We start from the raw sequence: 19778 nt of genomic DNA on the forward strand, positions 1-19778 counted from the left end.
CGTGGTTTAGATGTGCGTGCTACCTCCTTCGTGCTTCAGCCCCACACAGCTCTTGCTGTGTGGTTAAGGCTGTGTCCCTTCCAAGATAGGTGCTGGAGAGAAGTCTTATGAATGGTTTCAAAGGGAGGGCCCATAAGGCAAGAAAGGACAATGTTTAACTCCCATAACGGAGAAGGTACCCTGACATGACGATTTATCTTCTTAATACCTTCCAGAAAATCTTCGTTGACAGGCATTCTGAAAAAGGATATTTGTGAAGGGCATTTTTTCAATAAGCTGTGATTGATGCGAGATGCACACTAATTGAGGAAAATTGCATTTTTGTTTTTGTGAGATGGAAAAGGTATAGAAGAACAGCCTCTTCCTGACAAGTAAGAGGATTCAAATTGTTCTGAGAACACCAGATGCAGAATCTTCTCTACTTGAAGAAATTGGAAGTTATAATGAATAGTTTTTTGGCTTCTCTCAGAACATCCATGCATTTATGAGGGACATCAAGGTGACCATATTGTATGAGTTCAGGACCATGCAGCCAAGTTCAATGAGTGAAGGTTGGGTTGTTGAATCTGGCATCCATACTTCTGAAAAAGATCCGGTCTGCATGTCAGCTTCCTGTGTGGACACTCAGAGGTGAAGGAGACCCATGAACCACCACTGCCGGGGCCACTCCAGAGCAATGAGAATCCTTCTGGCTTTCAGTGTTAGAACTTTATGATCACAGCTGGCATTAGGGGAATTGGAGAAAGGGCATAAAGAAATTTGACTTGCCAGTTGACCCGTAGGGCATTCCCCAGTGTGCCTGATTGGTAGAATCTCAAGATGAAGCTTAGGCATTTCTTGTTTTTTACATCTGCAAAATTATCTATATGGGCAAAACCCAAATCAGAAAAGATGTTGTGAAGTACAGCGTCATTTAGAATTAATTTGTGATTTTCTTGAATGATTCTGCGGAGAGTGTCTGCTTGAGGATTCTGTGTTCCCGAAAGATGGACCGCTACAATATTCATGCTTCTAAGTACAACAGAGGTCTGGATCTCGTTCCTCCCTGCTTGTTCAGATAATGCATGGTTGTTTTATTGTCTGTCTGAATAAGGAGAGGGTCTGTTCTGAATGACTAGATGTACTGCCCTCAGTTCCAGAAGGTTAATGTGGTAAGATTGTTCCTTCTGAGACAACAGGCCTTGAATCTCTAGATGGTCCATGTGATCACCCTAGCCTGTTTAGGTGGCATTCGTCACTATGGTTTAGGCCGGGATGTCTTGGTGGAAATTCATCCCTTTGAGGATATTCTCTGAGTGGCACTACCATTTGAGTGATTGTTTTGCATGAGTGGTCAGTATCACTGTCTTCCTATCTTCCTGAGAACTGATCCCATTGATCTTCCAGATATTACTGAAGAGGTCGCATGAAGAGATGTGCTCGTGGGACCACAAAGATGAAGGACACTATTAAACCCAGGAGGGAAGAGGCTTGTTCCACTGTTGGATGGGAGGTTTTATTCAGATTGCAACATTTCTGATGGCTATATAATCTTCTCTCCTCTGATGGAAACACTTTTTTGTGTTCTGTGTCTTGAACTGCACCCAGGTAGTGCAGGAATGCAACAGGTTTTGAGATAGATCTGTTGTGATTCACTTGTAGACCTAATCAATTAAGAATCTTTCTGGTTAGATGATGATGTTGACTTGCTTGCTGATAGGAAGACGCCGTAAAGAGCCAATCACCCAATTATGGATAGATGAAGATTTAATTTTTTTCTGAGGTGGGCAGCTACAGCAGCGATACATTTGGAGAAAGTTTGCAGTGCAGACTTGAGTCGACCTTGTACTTGTAGTGGTCTTTCCTACAATTCCCAGGAATTTGTGATGTTTTTGGCAACCGGGATGTAAAAATAGATATCTTGTAGTTCTATTGAGCATAACTAGTTTCCTTGAGGAGATGAGAGTAGATGGGATGAAGAACCAACATCCAGAATTTTAATTTGCGCACTCTTGAGGTCTAAAACGAGTCTGTTTTCGTGTTTGGGACCTTTTTTGTTCATCAGAATGAATCTTCCTCCTCGCATGGAAAAGGTGACCTTCACCATTGCGTGCTTCTGCAAGAGAATGGATCCTTTTTGGTACAGTTTTTCTGCCTGGTAAAACCAAGGTTTCTTTGGTGGAATAGATTGTGGTGGACACTTGAATCTGAGACAGTATCCATGCTGTACAATACTCAGAACCCATTTGTTGGTGAACATTCTTTGCCACTCTTGCAGGAACGATATTATGTTTCCCCCTAACGAAGTGGATAATGGAAGAAAGGGAAGTTCTGACTTATTGTTTTCCTGCGGTGGTTGGTTTGCCGGTTTGGGCAGATGGTTGCTGACCTCCTTTGCCTCTCTACTTACGTATGTGCTGTTGGGGTCTGTGTGGCTGTTGATACTGTTGTTGTTGCTACCTCTAAAACCAATGAGGGGTTTGAATCCTCTGATGGTAGTACCAGCGGACATAAGGTCTATAGGAGTGTCTTCTATTATCCCTTCTTTTCTCCAGTCCTACAGCCTTAAGGGTGGACAGTTCTGTCTTCATGTGAGACATCTTATCCCGAGTATGACATCCAAACATCGTATTCCCTGAAAAGGGGAGATTTAAAATATGGTGCTGTGATTTTGGTTTTAACCCTGTAAATCTGACTCACAATGAGCTAGGTCATGACAAAATTCATGTGCTGCAAAAGCAGAAGTATCAGCACCTGCACGAATGATTTGATTAGACACATGCTTTTTTAGATGATCTCCTTCCAGTCTTGATGTCTGGCTCTTGGAAGATCCTCAATGAATTGTTGGGTGGAATCTCAAAGAAATCTTTCATAATGCACCGGAAGTGCAGACGCGCAGGCTGATTTCATTGTCACAGGGGAAGGGCCACATATCTTTTTTACAACAGATTCCAACTTTTACTCTCCTTGTCAGGAGGAACAGTGGATGAAGGGGCTGTAGCATGTTACTTATAGGGCTGCAGAGCCTATAACCGAGTCTGGAACAGGGTCCGCACACAGGAAAGATAGATCTTGTTGGGTAGGCTTCTATTTCTTCTGATGGTGAGAGGAAGCAGCCTTAACAGAAGCTGCTGTCAGAGATAAATCCATAACAGGTTCCAACAATCCGGGTACCACAGGTAGTAGAGATCTAGAAGGGGACCTTTGGTGTAGTGTTTCGACGATTACCAGTGTGGAGGTGGTAGTAGTTGATAAGTCAATATTCAGCTTATTGGCTCCTCTGATAAGAACCTGATGAGAAGGTATTAATATCCTCTATAGAAGATATCTGGGAGAGAATCTGTCACAGTAGGTGAGTACAGACCTCTGAAGATGGAGTATTAGGATTAGACCGTGAGGATCTCAATGTGGAGGAAGAAAATCTATTTTGCCATGAGTGTGATTGTCTGGTGTCATTGATGATGGTGGCGGCAAGATCTTAGGCGTGATCTAGACCTATAGCTGCTGGGTCTGGTGTGATGCAATCATGATCTAGAGAGCCTCAAAGATGTCACTAGCATAGGTGGAGGCTTAGGAGTAGTTGGCTGCGGTGGAAGTACTGCTGGAACGGCTGGTTGTGGAGGAGGATTTAGAGACCTAGGAGTTGGAGGAGGTGATCTTGCCTGAGGAGGTGCTGGTGAATCCAGTATGGTGATTGGAAATGTTGGTCTGGACAGCGAATATGCTCTGGAATACTCCGAGTCAGACTCTGATGGAAGTCTGCAAGCTTTCATGTGTGAAAGCCACTCTGCCATCTTAGTTAAGGAAGTTGACTGAAGTCTTGACGTCGATCCATGTCTCGACGTTCATGTTACCTACGTTGCATGGTGTCTCAACGTTTAAATATCTTGCAACGGTGCTCTCCTCCTCGACATCATAAATATTCTCAGCGTCGACCCAGCCCTTGATGGTGAGCAAGTGCAGTATCTCTTCCCGGTGTCGATGACCTTGTCGTCAATTAGAAATTACGTTTTTTTCCAGATTGTGTCTTGTTGGATATATCTCTGTGGGAGTCCTCAGAGCATGGCTTAGAGGCACTGGTAGAGGATACAGTCTCCCCTCGTCCCTCAGAAGTCGTACCAGCCAGAGCATCTTGCCATCTTTGGTGATCTACTTGGCCATGGAATTTTCTCTCCGACCTTTAAAGTGCGGCTTGAGAGGGTCTTGCAGTGACAACACATCCTAGGGTCATGAGAGTCCAACAAAGTATACAAATCCTGTGTTTTTGCCATTTGTCTGCCACATTTTGGAGAGTTTGAAAAAGAGATGGCATTTGCGAAAAAGTGAGATATATTTCCAGTCAGGGAATTATCTAAAAATACTCTATGCCCTAAAGGACATTGAGTGAATCAGGTGTGGAAAAGCTACAGATTAAAAATTTGGGTGAAAATCCCTTAAAAAGGCAGAGCTCTGCTTCAGGATCCTGTCTGCAAGGGCTGGAAAAAGAACGGAGTAAACTGCCACCAATAGGGCATGATTGGACACTGGAGGTCAAGAGGCCCTTAAAGTCGTAGTGTCCTATTTTCATTGTTACAAGGCTTCAGCCTATGCAGGCTACATTGCTATGTATTCTGCCTTATTTTTTTTTAAAAAATATGTCTTTTTTGGCATTTTGTGTACTTAATACATTTCCAATGCCAACACAGGTGAAAGGAAAGTAAAGTCATACATACATCTGATCTGAGCACCAAAACAAATCTCAAAAGTGGCCCATGGCTGTCTCAAATCGGTATATAAAAAGAAGCAAAAAGCGTTTGTGAAGGACATTTTTAAAAGGTCACTTTTCATTTTTACTTAAGTGACTTTTAAGGGTAGGACCCTTTAATGCTTCAAATGTTAAAATAATTCAATAAGATTGGTAACACAGCCTGTTTTTAAGGCTGCAAAAGTTTACATGTCCGTCTCATATATTTCCTAGCCTTTTCTGAATTAAGATGAAGTAGATGTGAATTTGACAGAACTGCTCAGGGAACCCACAAGTGGGTGGGGCTTATTCAGAGCTTATAATTATCAATAAAGATCCCTCGAGAGATAACCTATCCTTTTTTGACTGCATGCCTGTTAGACCAGACACCCTTGGGTGGTAGTCCCCCAGACATTTTGCCTTCACCCTGTAAGGTTGCTGAATTTGCTTTTGTTGATTTTAGGACTCAGTGCACTTTACTACTGCTAACCAGTGCCAAAGTGCTTGTGCTCTCTCCTTAAAACATGGTCAACTTGTCCTAAATCTAATTGCCACCTTTAATTTACTTGTTAGTTCCTGTAACTGCTACTACTCATCCTGAGGGCTTGTAAATGAAATGCTACTTTTAGGCCTGCAGCACTCATTACGCCACCCACTAAAGTAGCAGTTTAAAAAATGTCTCGGGCCTGCCACAGCAGCCTGAAATGCAGTTTTAAACTGCTAATTTAACCTGGCAAAATACACCTTTTTTTGTCAGGCCCAAACCATACTGTATAATACTTATACGTCAACTCTAAGATAGGCCTTAAAAGGTTTAGGGTAGAGTGCATAGTGTTTATTAATGGGAACATGTGGGTTTATGTTTTACATGTCCTGGCAGTAAAAAACACCTACAGTTGTTTTTCACTGTTGTAAGGCTATCTCTCCCATAGGCTAACACAGGGTTACCTCACTACATTTAATACAGTGATAACTTCAAATTGGGAGCAGGTAGACAAATACTTCTTGGACTTTTTTGAATTGTAGTTTACAATTATTGTTAATGGTAAAGTCAGACTTTAAGTCACAATTTTAGAATTACCACTTTTGGAAAGTTGGCACTTCTGTGCCAAAATCAATAGTGCCTTTCTGTCTCTCCTCTGATGGGTTGTTGTCTTCCAGACATGCAGACAAAGGGGCTTAGATGTGGACAGGATGGGCCATTGTGCACAATGGTTGGGGAAGTAGTATCCATCCTTGATCACATTTCAAAGGGTCTTCCCTGCAGCACACACACAAAGGAACCTGAAACCAGCCCTGCCCTTGCTTTAGTCACAGTTAGACAGTTGGGAACCAATCACAGGATGAATGGAGGAACTGGGCAGAACTAGTTTGGGAGAGGAAGTTAGGGTTAAGATGACAGTAAGACACCTCTTAAGTGTGGTCTGCTAGTAAATACCTGAAATGACAAATTGTTGGTGACTAAGTCAGATATTAAAATCTCAATCATGCAACTCTCATTTAAAATATTCCATACAGAATGCTAGTAAACACTTTCTTACAGCCAAGGAGACTTTATCACTTCCACATGTAGCTGGGTTTAACATTATCAATTACTCACCCCCTGGGAAACCGCCAGCTCCAACTCCATAACCTGAGAACAGGGAGATAATTTACCTTGAGAATTCAATGAGGTATACCATCCATAACCATCTACAAACACTAAGGAACAACTACATTTTACAGATAAACTGGGCTTGAGCTCTTTGTTTTAAAAATAGTACTATCTAATGCTATAGTTCAAGATTGTGTATACAATCAATGTAGCCGTAACACCTACACTACATTATGGTAGTAAGCCAGGGGTCATAAACTTTCCCATAAAGACAATTCTACTACTACTTCTACTATTCAATGGCAGGGAGCCGGTAATTTTCCACCACCATCCAAATCCAGTACTATCACATACACCCAGTAGTCTAGGCCATACCTTAAAACGAGACCTACTAACTGCACCAAACCACAGAGTCAGTAGTCCTACTTCATGCCCCAAGTACAGACCCACAGAATAAGGTAGAGTTCTGTCATCTATTACAGCTAGCCCATTATTGGCATTCCACAGGGAGGCCATTATTGCACCATTCCTCAAAATAAGATCTCCAACACTTACACCAAACTGGAGCTCTTTTACTATCCACTCGCTCCAACAATGTCACTACCACAAAAAGCTGGAATTCTTGTCTCATCTTGCAGAGGTAAAAGTATTTCACCAAGCAAACTTAAAGCTTCCACATGATAGTTTAAAGCCTAGGTAATAATGTGAAGCTCTATTGTTACCTGGTTTGGGAGGTTTCTGCCCGGCCCCTGGATATACCCCTGTGACAAAATACAAAGAAGAAAATTAAAAAAAAAACATCAAGATACATGCAACTAGAAGAGTTCACTGCAACATCACTGAGCATTGGGTCATGGTGACAAGCTGCATATAAAGAGTGAATAAAATCAACCTCCACTTCTATTGAATCTTGAATATAGACAACCAACATAAGCATGCATAGAGAAGCATTGATTTATAATTCTTAACTCCAATCTATTTTCCTTGATAATATGTTTATGTTGGTAGTCAATACTAAGGACCCGATATCCATGCACAACAAAAAATGGCCATCCAAGATGGAGGACAGACATTTGGTGAATAACAGGCCTTATATACTGGTGGAGCAAAGCAATGTCTGAGGAGTTCTGCAGTAGTCAGACAGCGTCTCATTCACTATTTGGCAGCAGGAAAAGAATATTCAAATTTTTTCAACTCTCAGGTCTGGAGCTCAATATTCTGCAAAACGTAACTTTTTAGAATAATGCAAGTTGGAAGGAGTTTGTATAAGCTTAGGTAATGCAAAGGTTGCAGGCCTAGTTAAAACTATATATATAAAAGATAGGATAGAAAAAAACAGATTAAAAAGAAAGTTTGAAACATTTTTCCTCGATCCCAGTGGCTATGATAGCTGAGGTAGGAATATCAACACTATGAATAGAATATTGCTATTGTTCCAAAAGCAAAAAGAACAGATGACGGACAGAATGTTGAACAAATCAAACATTCACCGCCAGTCACAGATCTGAGTTTAATCCGTTGTTGTTTTACTCACCATGTCACTCCAGTTTGGCTCCAGCCATTTGCAAATCAGTCTTAACCCTGCTCCCCATGGCAACAGTCCAGCCAAGCCAGGTCTTCCCTGGACCGGAAACAAGCCTCCTGGGACCGGTTTCAGGGTATCACCCCTCATTAGCCAGGCTAGCTTGACTCCATTTGTACAGTGAGCATGGGACCCACATCTGGGCATACCCTTCCATCTTGGGGTGACCAAAGCAAAAAGAACAGATGATGAACGGAATGCTGAAAATCAAGCATTCACCCCAGTCACAGATCTGGGTTTAATCCATCGTTTTTTGCTCACCATGCCACTTCCAGGTTGGACCCAGCCATATTCAAATTAGTCTTGACCCTGCTCCCCATGGGAACAGTCCAGCCTGAACTGTGAGATCCTCCTTGGGCCGGAAACAAGCATCCTGGGACCTGTATCGGAGTATCACCTCTCATCAGGCAGGTTAGCTTGATTCCAGCGGCACAATGAGCACGGAACCCACATCTGAGGATATTCTTCCCACTTAGGGCGGCAAAAGCAAAAGCAACAGATGATGCATAGAATGCTGAACAAATCAAACATTCACCCTCAGTCACAGATCCGGGATTAATCCATCGTTTGTTTTGCTCACCACGCCATCCCAGTTCTAAAAGCTGCACTTGTCCCAAGTGCCGAATATTCTTTTTAGGGTGTCTAAATAACTTTTTTCCGGAATGCATTCAGCTGCCAGTCCTATTTAGGACAAAGCTGACAAAGAACAACTTGGTATAACTACCGTGGACATGATTCTCAAATGTTCCTTTAGCTTTTACCGAAACAATCACAAAGTGCAAAACATATACACGAATCATTCCAGCAAGTGTGGAATGTCATGTTGTATGAACAAACCACACTTAGTGCCTCATAACTGATGCGAAGCCTTGGTTTGGGAGTAATACATGTTATTTGTCCACTTAACAAGACTGTTCATAGACACTCATCAAGTCAATCCCTATATCTGTGTAGATGTTCTGTTTGCTTGGCAGTCTGTTCCAGCCATTACACCATTACTGTTCTAAAGGGTGTGGGGTGCCAGCAGCAAGCTATCATGATATTTGTTCTTTCATTCTGGTTGCTGTGGTGGAAGTCCTAGTGCATTATTGGTGTGGTGGTCGGCTTTATCTGTTGACTTTGCCCTGGTCCAGTGCAACCTCTATTTCTCTAAACCTGTGTGTAGTCTTTTCGTGGTGATTTCATTGTGTTGCTGTGTGTGTGTTGCACAAATACTTTACATATTGCCTCTTCAGATAAACCTGACAGCTCTGTTCCAAGCTACCAGTGGGTGAGCACATGTTATCTTTTAGTGTGCATCTGACTTACCCTGACTAGAGTGGTGGTCCCTACTTGGACAGGATGCATACCTCTCAACTAGAGACCCCATTTCTAACAGTATCTTCAATCTCTGTTTCATGTTCACTATGAACTCCACCTAACGTGTTAACAAATTTCCTGGTCGATTACTTGCAAGCAAGGAAGGCAGTGGACAGCAAACCATTGTGCGACACCGTTGATTGCACATCCATCAGCACAGCCTGGGCTGTGACACCCACCCGGAGTGATGCACCACACTGCAGAAGGCTGGCTCAGTATTTGGTGTACATCTATCGGTGAGTCACCATGCACTGAGTCCAGGCAACCCTTAGTGATAGTAGTAGTGGTCCCTGATAACCAAAGCTCTCAAGGGGTAGCTATGGAGAGCAGGTAAGGCTTATTCAAGAGGGTGTAAAGCGGGTGCATTATCACACAGTCAGCCATTGAAGCTTACACACAAGGAAGAACCACACCAGTGTTAGAAAAAGACATTGTATTTATTATACACCAACACTAAAACTACTTCGGTATATTTCCTACAGGGAGATATCGCTACTCATATAAATATACTTTAAAACAAGTTAAGTAAAGCATACAAAACACAGGGGCCCCTGTGGGGGGTGAGGGGAAACTATATACTAAGAAAATGGAATGTGAGGTGAGTACGAAACCAGGACTACCACCCAAAGAACTAGGGACCAGTGGGAGCATGGAACCACCACAAGTAAGTAACTTAGTGTTGCAAGGCACCCGTGTGCAGAGGTAATACCCCGGGTCAGTGTCCATAGGATAATGTGGGGAAAGTCGTGATTGGAGTTTTACGGATTTAGGACCCTAGCCATCCTACCCATTTCACCGTCGTCCAGTATGTGTTTCTTTCCATTTTTGCAACATTTTTCTTTTACATTTTATGTTAAACCTGATGGAAACCTTGTAGTTGATGATGTTTCTTACTGTGCAGTTGATTACTATTTTTATTAACCATTACAATAATCACACTACTTCACACACAGCCAGCACTCCTACACCATAGTGACAGACAGCACTCAAGATGATTCCCCTAAGCATTCAATAATTGCACTCCATCCCCAGAACCGATGCCCAGGCATCTTTCTCTCCACACTGAGCTCCCTTTCTTTGTTTCTCCTGATCACTGAAGTGTACATGCTATTGCTGTATGTGTGTTATATGCACTTTTGGGCTCTTCCCATCAAATGTCAGGATTTAACTCACCTGCTGGTAAACCTCCAGCACCAGTTCCATAACCTGAGAATAAAAAGAAATATACCCATGAAAAAACAAAAACACCGAATTACACAATCTGTTAAATCATCAGCTACCTAGATAGCACTCTGTGGTCTTGTGGATACCAGCAGATTTTGGATTTCAAATTCAACAATGCTCAATCACTCAACCCTCAAATCACTTCAACGACCCCTTGCCATCAATTTTTTTCACTGAGTTCAAATTATCCATACTCCCACTCCAACATAGTAAATGCCTCATTACATCAAGGCACCATCCCATATTGCAGGATACCTAAACAAGCAAATCTGGGTTCATTGGTGCAAAGTGGTGTCGGAACCGCACATCGACTTCAATGGCGAATCTTGGATGTCCAGCTGCTGCAGAGTCTTGTAGGCCAGTTCGGTGGAACCCAGATATAGATTTCAGATGAGGAGTACCTGCAAAGAGAGGGGGCAGAGTCCAAACCACCCAGAGATGTCCAGGAGGTGCAGGAGCATGGTGCCAGCCCTTGAAGGAGGTTCTTTGCTGTAGCACGGAGGTCTTGAAGATGCAGTTGTGGAGCCCAGGCGATGTTGCAGAAACACTGGGGATGTCCATGAGCTGTCCCATGTCAGTTGTCAAGATGGGGAAGGTCAGTGCCGGAAGGACCAAAAACAAGCCTTGGCAAATGCAAAAGATGTGTTGCACGAAGAGATGCTGTATTGCAGACCAGCAAGGTCTGAGGGACTCACCCAGCAAAGGTTGGTCAGGACCGGCTCTTGGCAAGCAGGATATCCAGCAGGAATTGATGGAGACCCTTGGGGGACCCTCTGGCAGCAGGCATAGGGAGAGGCAGGGAGACCTCAGCAGCACAGAGAAGATGGATTCCCACGTTGCTGGAGAAGCAGGGAGGATGTCACTCTTGGAGCTGTGAAATGCTGCAGGCTGGGGCTTCATGCAGTTTGAGGATCTTTGATCAGGAAAGCCAACAAGCCTTGGCAACATGAAATGGACGTGGTGCACAGGGATGCGGTTGTGGTCAGCGAGGGAGGGATTACAGTCTCTGGTCTGGACTGGTCATTCCTCTTGAGAGCTAACAAACCATCACCTGTGTTGCAGAGCCGGGAAGGACCCTGGCTATCATAACAAAGGGCAGGAAGTCTTTGAGGCTCACTGCCCTGTATGCTGTTTCTGCTTGGGGTAGGTGAGAAGCACCTCCACCCCAAGCAGGCTTTGTTCCTGACCAATGAGAGCACATGGGGTCCCACCTCAGGGGGTCAGAAACATGTCTGAGTGTGGCAGGCTGGTGCAGACCAGTCAGCTGTCCACTAAGGAGTTGTTCGTTTTTCAGGGGCCATCTCTAAGATGCCTTCTGAGTAAATTTTGTGATACATCCAGCACTGGCATCAGTGTTGGTTTATTGCACTGAGACGTCTGATACCAAACTTCTTAGCATTCAGTGAAGCCTTCATGGAACGGTGGAGTTAGTAATGACAAACTCCCAGCCCATGTACTGAATATGGCTTTCCTGCACTTACAATATCTAAGAGTGGACTTAGACATTGTTGAGTCATATTGCTCACGCAGCTATGCCCTCACCTCTGGTAAAATGCACCCTGCCTTACGGCTGTGCAGCCTGCTAGAGGGGTGACTTACCTGTGCCACAGGAAGTGTTTAAAGGCATGGCATGCTAAGATTGCCATGAGTTTGTTACAGGAACGACCAGGCTACTGCTGCATTATGTAGTGGCAGTTGCTACCTGCAGCTGACAGATGGTTGATACCAGCATGCTGGCTAGCATTATCCTGAGGCAACAGCAGTTTGCATACAACCACTTTCTATTTTGAGGCCTGCTGCAGTTGTGCAGTGAACTTCCACATTTTATCCGTTCCACCCTTCAAATCTCGCTGACAGTGTTCAGTGGGATATTAGATTGCATAAGACACCCCCGGGTATTCGTGCGTTTTATAAATCCCATTAACATTAAAAGGATGACAGCACTGAATGGTTTGCATTTCACTGATGGCTTATTTACTTTCTACTTTGTCAAAATAGAGTCTCTAGGGGCTTTGCAGAAACGTCCCAAACCAAGTAACAAGCTTACTGCTATTTCCTGATCAGACTTTAGACTATGATGTAGAAGCTCTTACTATGCTGCACGGCGAAAGAGCATTTGGCTGTGCAAGACGAGGCAGGAATTTCCGGGTCTGGGATAGTAACATGGATGGTCCCAAAGGAGAGTGAAGGGGCTCTAGTTTTGTGTACTTGATTGGATTTTTATAGTGAGAGAAGGTTTAATAATGGTTCTCCTGTCGCATTACATTAATTAGCCTATTACAATAGATGAGGCCACAATCCCTCATTTTGGAAATGCTAAAGGGGTTCTGGATTTGGAGGAAGCAGAGGGACCACTGGCTATGTGGTCTGGTGAAGTTAGTAGAGCCTGGTTTAGGGGACGGTTCAGACTAGTGGATGTGTGTGATGTTCTGGATTTACGGGGTGGTGTTAGAGAGCTGTTTCTGTGCCATTGTGTAGTTGTAGTGGAAGTGCCTTAGCAGGCAAGCATAGTATTAGAACTCACCTGCTGGAAGACCTACAGCCCCTGTGCAGTAACCTAAGAACATCTAGAAATTTCAGTAACAGACAAAATTTGACTGTGTTAAATCATCAACAACCACTACTGGTATCACTAACGAAATGCATACTCATCCAGCGCTCTTGAACAATCAGTGAACTACCCTAGTCCGCGTACCTACTGCTCCTGAACTACTATCAGAAATCCAGCACACCTACCCAAGTATCACAAACCCAGTGCTCCTGCACCGCCATGAAACTCCAAAAGATTGTGCCTATAATGTTTTTGTACATGTTGAACCCATTTACAGCCAAACTGGATAAGGTTTAGACTTCCTACCCATTTCACCGTCTTTCTCGTATGTGCTTCTTTCCATTTTTGCAAAATTTTTCTTTTACATTTTATGTTAAACCTAATGGACACCTTGTAGTTGATGATGTTTTTTTTACTGTACTCTTGATTACTTTATCTTATTGACCATTACTATAATTGCACTCTGTCAACCACAGCCAACGTGCCCAGACCAGTGACACAGCCAGCACTCACGACAATTCCCTAAAAATTCAATCATTTCACTCCATCCCCCAGCACCGATGCCCGGGCATCCTTCTCTCCACACTGAACTCTCTTTCTTTGTGCCTTCTGATCACTGAAGTGTACATGCTATTATTTATGTGTGTTATATGCGCTTTTGAGCTCTTTCCATTAAAAGTCAGGATTTAACTCACCTGCTGGTAAACCTCCAGCACCAGTTCCATAACCTGAAAACAAGCAGAAATATACCCATTGAAAAACACCTACACAGAATTAATTATTATTTTTTTTTCTAATATTTTTATTGAAAGCTTATTTAGTGCGATACATTAGTCATTCGTGGTGCTCCTGTCGCATCCTCACAGTGCTGCAAGAATAGGGTTGGATGACTGCGGAGAGACACATCACGATCAGTAAATACCAGTCTGGGTTAACATAATCAATGGTCCCTTTTCTGGTTACACCGATACTCTGGCAAAGCAGGTCATAAAGACAATAAACCATAAACAATAAAACAGTTCGAGGTCTTTTAGGTTCCTAATCAGCTATCCATGGTAAGTGTGTGGTTCCTCACTACATTATACCACTGTGCAAGGTGGGTCTCTAGGAATGCTTCATAGTGCCACATGTGTGTAGAGGGGCGTGGCGGTGTGGTATGTGGGAGGGCTATACCCTGCTTGTGCACCCCAGGAGGTTGGAAGAGAAGTGAGTGTCTTATAGAGGTGCTGACTGTGTGATCATTCTCAGCCAGGGGGTAGGGCAGTACTCTCCCGGAGTATCGTGCAGGGTTGGTGAGTATGAATGACATGTGCGTATGAAACAGTAGTCGTCAACCCAGCCCTGATGGAGCGGACAAGATAGCACTCGGTGAGCCCACGCCGAGGGATATGGTGAATGTGTCTGTCATTTATGGGTGAAGTTCCTCAGATTTGGCCTCCACTGTGAGTAGGAAGGTCTCCCAGCACTCATCTACCAGGCGGGAGTCAGCTTTACGAACTAACCTTGTAGCGTGTGCCTCAGCACTGGTCCAAGTCAGCAAGACATCTAACCACCATTGAGTTCCTGGAGGAGCGGGAAAATTCAATGCCATGGCGATTCTGAGCTTAAATAAAACATTCAGGGGCATATTATCAAGAACGGCGTTAAAATTATCACCGCTTTAGCAGCCGGAAACTGGAGATAAAGCTGCGATAAATGGCTTGCTAATATGCCCTTGAGAATTCCAATCGAAGCCCATGTTCCGGTGTGAACATGGGCTTCTATTGGAATTCTCTTACGGCATATTATCAAGCCCACTATCGCCGCTTTAGCGGCAGTTTCCTGCCACTAAAGCAGCGATAACTTTAACGCCGTTCTTGATAATATGCCCCTGAATCTTTTTACTCGATCCCCCAGGACCGATGCCCATCCCCCAGATCCGATGCCCATCCCCCAGCACCGATGCCCGGGCATCCTTCTCTCCACACTGAACTCTCTTTCTTTGTGTCTTCTGATCATTGAAGTGTACATGCTATTGCTGTATTTGTGTCATATGCGCTTTTGAGCTCTTCCCATCAAATGTCAGGATTTAACTCACCTGCTGGTAAACCTCCAGCACCAGTTCCATAACCTGAGAACAAGCAGAAATATACCCATTAAAAACACCTACACAGAATTTTATTTATTTATTTCTAATATTTTTATTGACAGCTTATTTAGTGTGATACATTAGTCATTCGTGGGGCTCCTGTCGCATCCTCACAGTGCTGCAAGAATAGGGTAGGAGGACAGAGGAGAGACACATCAGGATCAGTAAATACCAGTCTGGGTTAACATAATCATTGGTCCCTTTTCTGGTTACACCAATACTCTGGCAAAGCAGGTCATAAAGACAATAAACCGTAAACAAAAAAACAGTTTGAGGTCTTTTAGGTTCCTAATCAGCTATCCATGGTAAGTGTGTGGTTCCTCACTACATTATACCACCGCGCAAGGTGGGTCTCTAGGAATGCTTCATAGTGCCACATGTGTGTAAAGGGGTGTGGCGGTGTGGTATGTGGGAGGGCTTTACCCTGCTTGTGCACCCCAGGAGGTTGGAAGAGAAGTGAGTGTCTTATAGAGGTGCTGACTGTGTGATCATTCTCAGCCAGGGGGTAGGGCAGTACTCTCCCGGAGTATTGTGCAGGGTTGGTGCATATGAATGACATGTGCGTATGAAACAGTGGTCGTCAACCCGGCCCTGATGGAGCAGACAAGATAGCACTCGGTCAGCCCACGCCAAGGGATATGGTGAATTTGTCTGTCATTTATCGGTGAAGTTCCTCAGATTTGGCTTCCACTGTGAGTAGGAAGGTCTCCCAGCACTCATCTACCCCGCGGGAGTCACCTTTACGAACTAACCTTGTAGCGTGTGCCTCAGCACTGGTCCAAGTCAGCAAAACATCTAACCACCGTTGAGTTCCTGGAGGAGCGGGAAAATTCCATGCCATGGCGATACTGAGTTTAAATAAAACATTCAGTCTTTTTACTCCATTCCCCAGAACCGATGCCCATTCCCCAGAACCGATGCCCGGGCATCCTTCTCTCCACACTGAACTCTCTTTCTTTGTGTCTTCTGATCACTGAAGTGTACATGCTGTTGCTGTATGTGTGTTATATGCGCTTTTGAGCTCTTCCCCTCACATGTCAGGATTTAACTCACCTGCTGGTAAACCTCCAGCACCAGTTCCATAACCTGAGAACAAGCAGAAATATACCCATTAAAAAACAACTACACAGAATGTATTTATTTATTTTTAATATTTTTATTGACAGCTTATTTAGTGTGATACATTAGTCATTTGTGGTGCTCCTTTCACATCCTCACAGTGCTGCAAGAATAGGGTAGGAGGACAGTGCAGACACACATGAAACTGTGGTCGCCAACCCAGCACTCATGGAGCAGACAAGATAGCGCTTGGTGAGCCCACACCGAGGGATATGGTGAATGTGTCTGTCATTTATGGGGGACGTTCCTCAGATTTGGCTTCCACTGTGAGTAGGAAGGTCTCCCAGCACTCATCTACCCCGCGGGAGTCACCTTTACGAACTAACCTAATAGTGTGTGCTTCCGTCCAAGTCAGCAAAACATCTAACCACCATTGAGCTCCTGGAGGAGCTGGAGATTTCCATGCAATGGCGATATTGAGCTTAAATAAAACAAGTGGCATAGCTATAAAACATTGTATATGTTTATCGCAGTTTGTTTGGGTAGCGTAGCCCCAGAAGGCATGATTCAGGGGTGGGGCTGAGAGTATGTACTGCCATGTCCGACACCATTGCTGTTATCCTTGCCCAAGAGGGTTGCAGGGAGGGGTATATCCAGATCATGTGGAAGAAGTCTGCATTTCGTAGTTTGCGTCCCGCTATAAAGCCGATTGATCTGTGTGAACCAACAGGTGGACAATAGGTAGGAGACGGTTCGCCAACACCCGGCCCAGGATCTTACAATCCAAGTTAAACAGGGATTGAGGACGGTAGGGGCGCACACCCAAAACCACAATCATGGCCTTGCGAAGTGAGTCTGGAAAGTAACCCCGCTCCCGGCTCCACAAAAATGTCCAGAAGCCTCTTGGAGGTTTGGGTAACAAAAGTGGCAAAGTATTCTATCGGCAGTCCGTCAGCGCCCAGAGTTTTCTTGTGCTCAATCTGAGCTATGGCCATGCAGATCTTACAGCTGCAGTGGCTTGTCTAGTTCAGCCCGCTACAAGCCGTTCAGCCATATAAGCTGTAGGAAGTCAAATAATCCACGGGTGTGGGACGGAGATGGCAGAGCAGGGGCAGCATATGGTTCACAGTAGTAATCATGGAAGGCCCTGTTTATGTCTAGTTGTGTAGTGTACATCCTATTAGTGGCTTTGAGAATCGCGCCTATGGAGACTCACTGCTGACCCTCCTGCACTAGCCAGGCCAACAGCCATCCAGAACAGTCACCCATCAGGTGCTGCAGGGCCACGCGCCACCTATATTCGTGCTTACTGAGCGTACTTTCAGTCTCATTATGCTGCTAGCACAGTTGGAGAAGCTGCTCAGTTAGGGCCGTACAATTGGCTACCCACTTCTCTAGGGAGCGGAGGTCACAATCTATATCCGAGAGGTCTTTCAATAGCCTTTTGCGTATCCTCCAGGGGCCGCCAAGCAGTGGCCTCACACCACCACTTTATGGGCATCCCACTCAACCGCTCGGGACGTGGCAGTGACCATATGTTAAGTGTGAAATACTGGTCAATGCATTGGGCGAAATGCACGTGGAAGGGAGGATCATACATAACCTCTGCTTGAAGCGGGCAGGTGGGTATGATTGGGCATTATTGTCCCCACTGCAGGGTCAGCAGCAGTGGGTAATGAGCCGAGAGGGTGCGTGCCAGGTATTCACCCCTCGATAGCCATGCTCCTAGCTGGGCTGTGCAAAAAACAGGTCAATTTTGGTGTGCACGTCAAGAACCTGCGAGTAGAATAAATACTCACAATCTAGGGGATGCAAGTGTCGCTACACATCCAAAAGGTGTGCGGGAGACTGTCACTGCTCAAGGTGCTGTGCGGCCCATCTTGTGACAGCCGCCCGGAGTGGGAACAACTACACAGAATTACACCACCTGTTACATCATCACCTTCATCACCCACCTAGACAGCACCCTATGGTCTTGTGTATACAGGCAGATTTGGATTTCAAATTCAACAACGCTCAATCACTCAACTCTCAAATTACTTCAATGACCCCCTGCCATCCAATTTCTTCACTAAGTTCAAATTATCCATACTCTAACTCTGGACCAAAATAGTAAATGCCTCATTACATCAAGGCACCATCCCATATTGCTTAAAGTCCCGACTTTGAGGAAACCCATGGCAGATCAGGCAGACCTAAACAACTTCCGCCCAATCACTAACATTCCGGCCCGGAAACTTGTGTTCACATCCAACTAGGTAACCACATATACTAATTCCAACTTTTAGACCAATTTCAATCTGGCTTTCGATAAGGACCGAATCGGCTTGAACGCACTTAGCAGATAATGCACTAAAAGAACAAGTTACTAACCTTCGGTAACGATGTATCTGTAAGAAACATTAGTTAGTTAGATTCCTCACCTTAGAATATCCCCAGGCGTCAGACTGGATCCGGAAGATTTTTCGTCAGCAATACCCCTTGCGCGTCGCTAGGCGTCGTCTGCGGCTCCGCGTCCGTCGTCGGCGTCGTGCGCCGGGATGACGTCGTCGGAGTACTTAGACGCCGCCCTCGCGCGCTGACGTCAGTTCTTGTACATAGCCTTCCGCGCCAGGAACGCAGAGCCATGCAAAGACCGACACTGGTGCCAAAAATAAAATCTAGGGGCCTGAAAGGACAACCTTAACCCTAGATGTCAGTTCGCAGAACGGGAGGATGGGAGGGTCGGTGAGGAATCTAACTAACTAATGTTTCTTACAGATACATCGTTACCGAAGGTTAGTAACTTGTTCATCTGAAAGAAACACGTTAGTTAGATTCCTCACCTTAGAATAGATACCCAAGCAATACCATCCCCGGTGGTGGGTCTGCGAACCAAGATCACACCAGAAAGTCCTGGAGGACAGAACGGCCAAAGAAGCCATCCCTCCGGACTTGGCTGTCAAGGCAATAATGCCTGGCAAACGTGTGTAGCGAAGCCCACGTCGCCGCCTGACAGATGTCCTGCAAAGGGACTCCCCGTCCCAAGGCAGTAGTAGCCGCCGTGGCCCGAGTAGAATGGGCGCGCAGCCCAACAGGAGGGTCCTTTTTAGCCAAGGAATAGCAGATTTTTATACACAAAACGACCCACCGAGAGATGGTTCGTTTGTGCACAGCTTTCCCCTTCTTAGCGCCCACGTACCCAACAAAAAGCTGGTCGTCCACCCGGAACTGTTTTGTGCGGTCCAGATAAAAGGAGAGCGCACGTTTTGGGTCCAGACGGTGGAGCCTCTCTTCCTCTTTGGAAGGATGCGGAGGCGGAAAGAAGGTGGGCAAGGTGACAGACTGCCCAAGGTGAAATGGAGTCACCACTTTAGGAAGAAAGGAGGGACGAGGCCGAAGGACAACCTTGTCCGGATGAACAGATAGAAAAGGAGGCTTTGAAGATAAAGCCTGGAGCTCACTCACCCGTCTAGCCGAGGTGATGGCTACCAGAAAAGCAGTCTTTAGAGTTAGAAGACGAAGAGGGCAATTGTGAAGAGGCTCGAAGGGAGCGCACATCAGGAATGTCAAAACCAGATTCAAGTCCCACTGAGGCAT

The 19778-nt window shown here is 44.9% G+C and overlaps 1 protein-coding gene across 26 annotated transcripts in view; it reads right to left on the reverse strand.

Moving 5' to 3' along the window:
- Nucleotides 1-19778, reverse strand: part of ELN (elastin) — a 338132-nt gene that overhangs the window by 32855 nt on the left and 285499 nt on the right. For 10 of the 26 annotated variants that reach the window (XM_085649707.1, XM_085649706.1, XM_085649695.1 and 7 more), the window contains 6 exons: nucleotides 16194-16226; nucleotides 15090-15122; nucleotides 13708-13740; nucleotides 10411-10443; nucleotides 7019-7057; nucleotides 6303-6335 (listed from right to left, as the gene is read on the reverse strand). In XM_085649707.1, the coding sequence (XP_085505833.1) occupies nucleotides 6303-6335; nucleotides 7019-7057; nucleotides 10411-10443; nucleotides 13708-13740; nucleotides 15090-15122; nucleotides 16194-16226 (204 nt within the window). The remainder of the gene's footprint in view (nucleotides 1-6302; nucleotides 6336-7018; nucleotides 7058-10410; nucleotides 10444-13707; nucleotides 13741-15089; nucleotides 15123-16193; nucleotides 16227-19778) is intronic. The other 16 variants (XM_085649701.1, XM_085649696.1, XM_085649690.1 and 13 more) reach the window with 5 other exon arrangements.

This window comes from Triturus cristatus, chromosome 3_2 (assembly GCF_964204655.1).
Source record: "Triturus cristatus chromosome 3_2, aTriCri1.1, whole genome shotgun sequence".
NCBI lineage: Eukaryota > Metazoa > Chordata > Amphibia > Caudata > Salamandridae > Triturus > Triturus cristatus.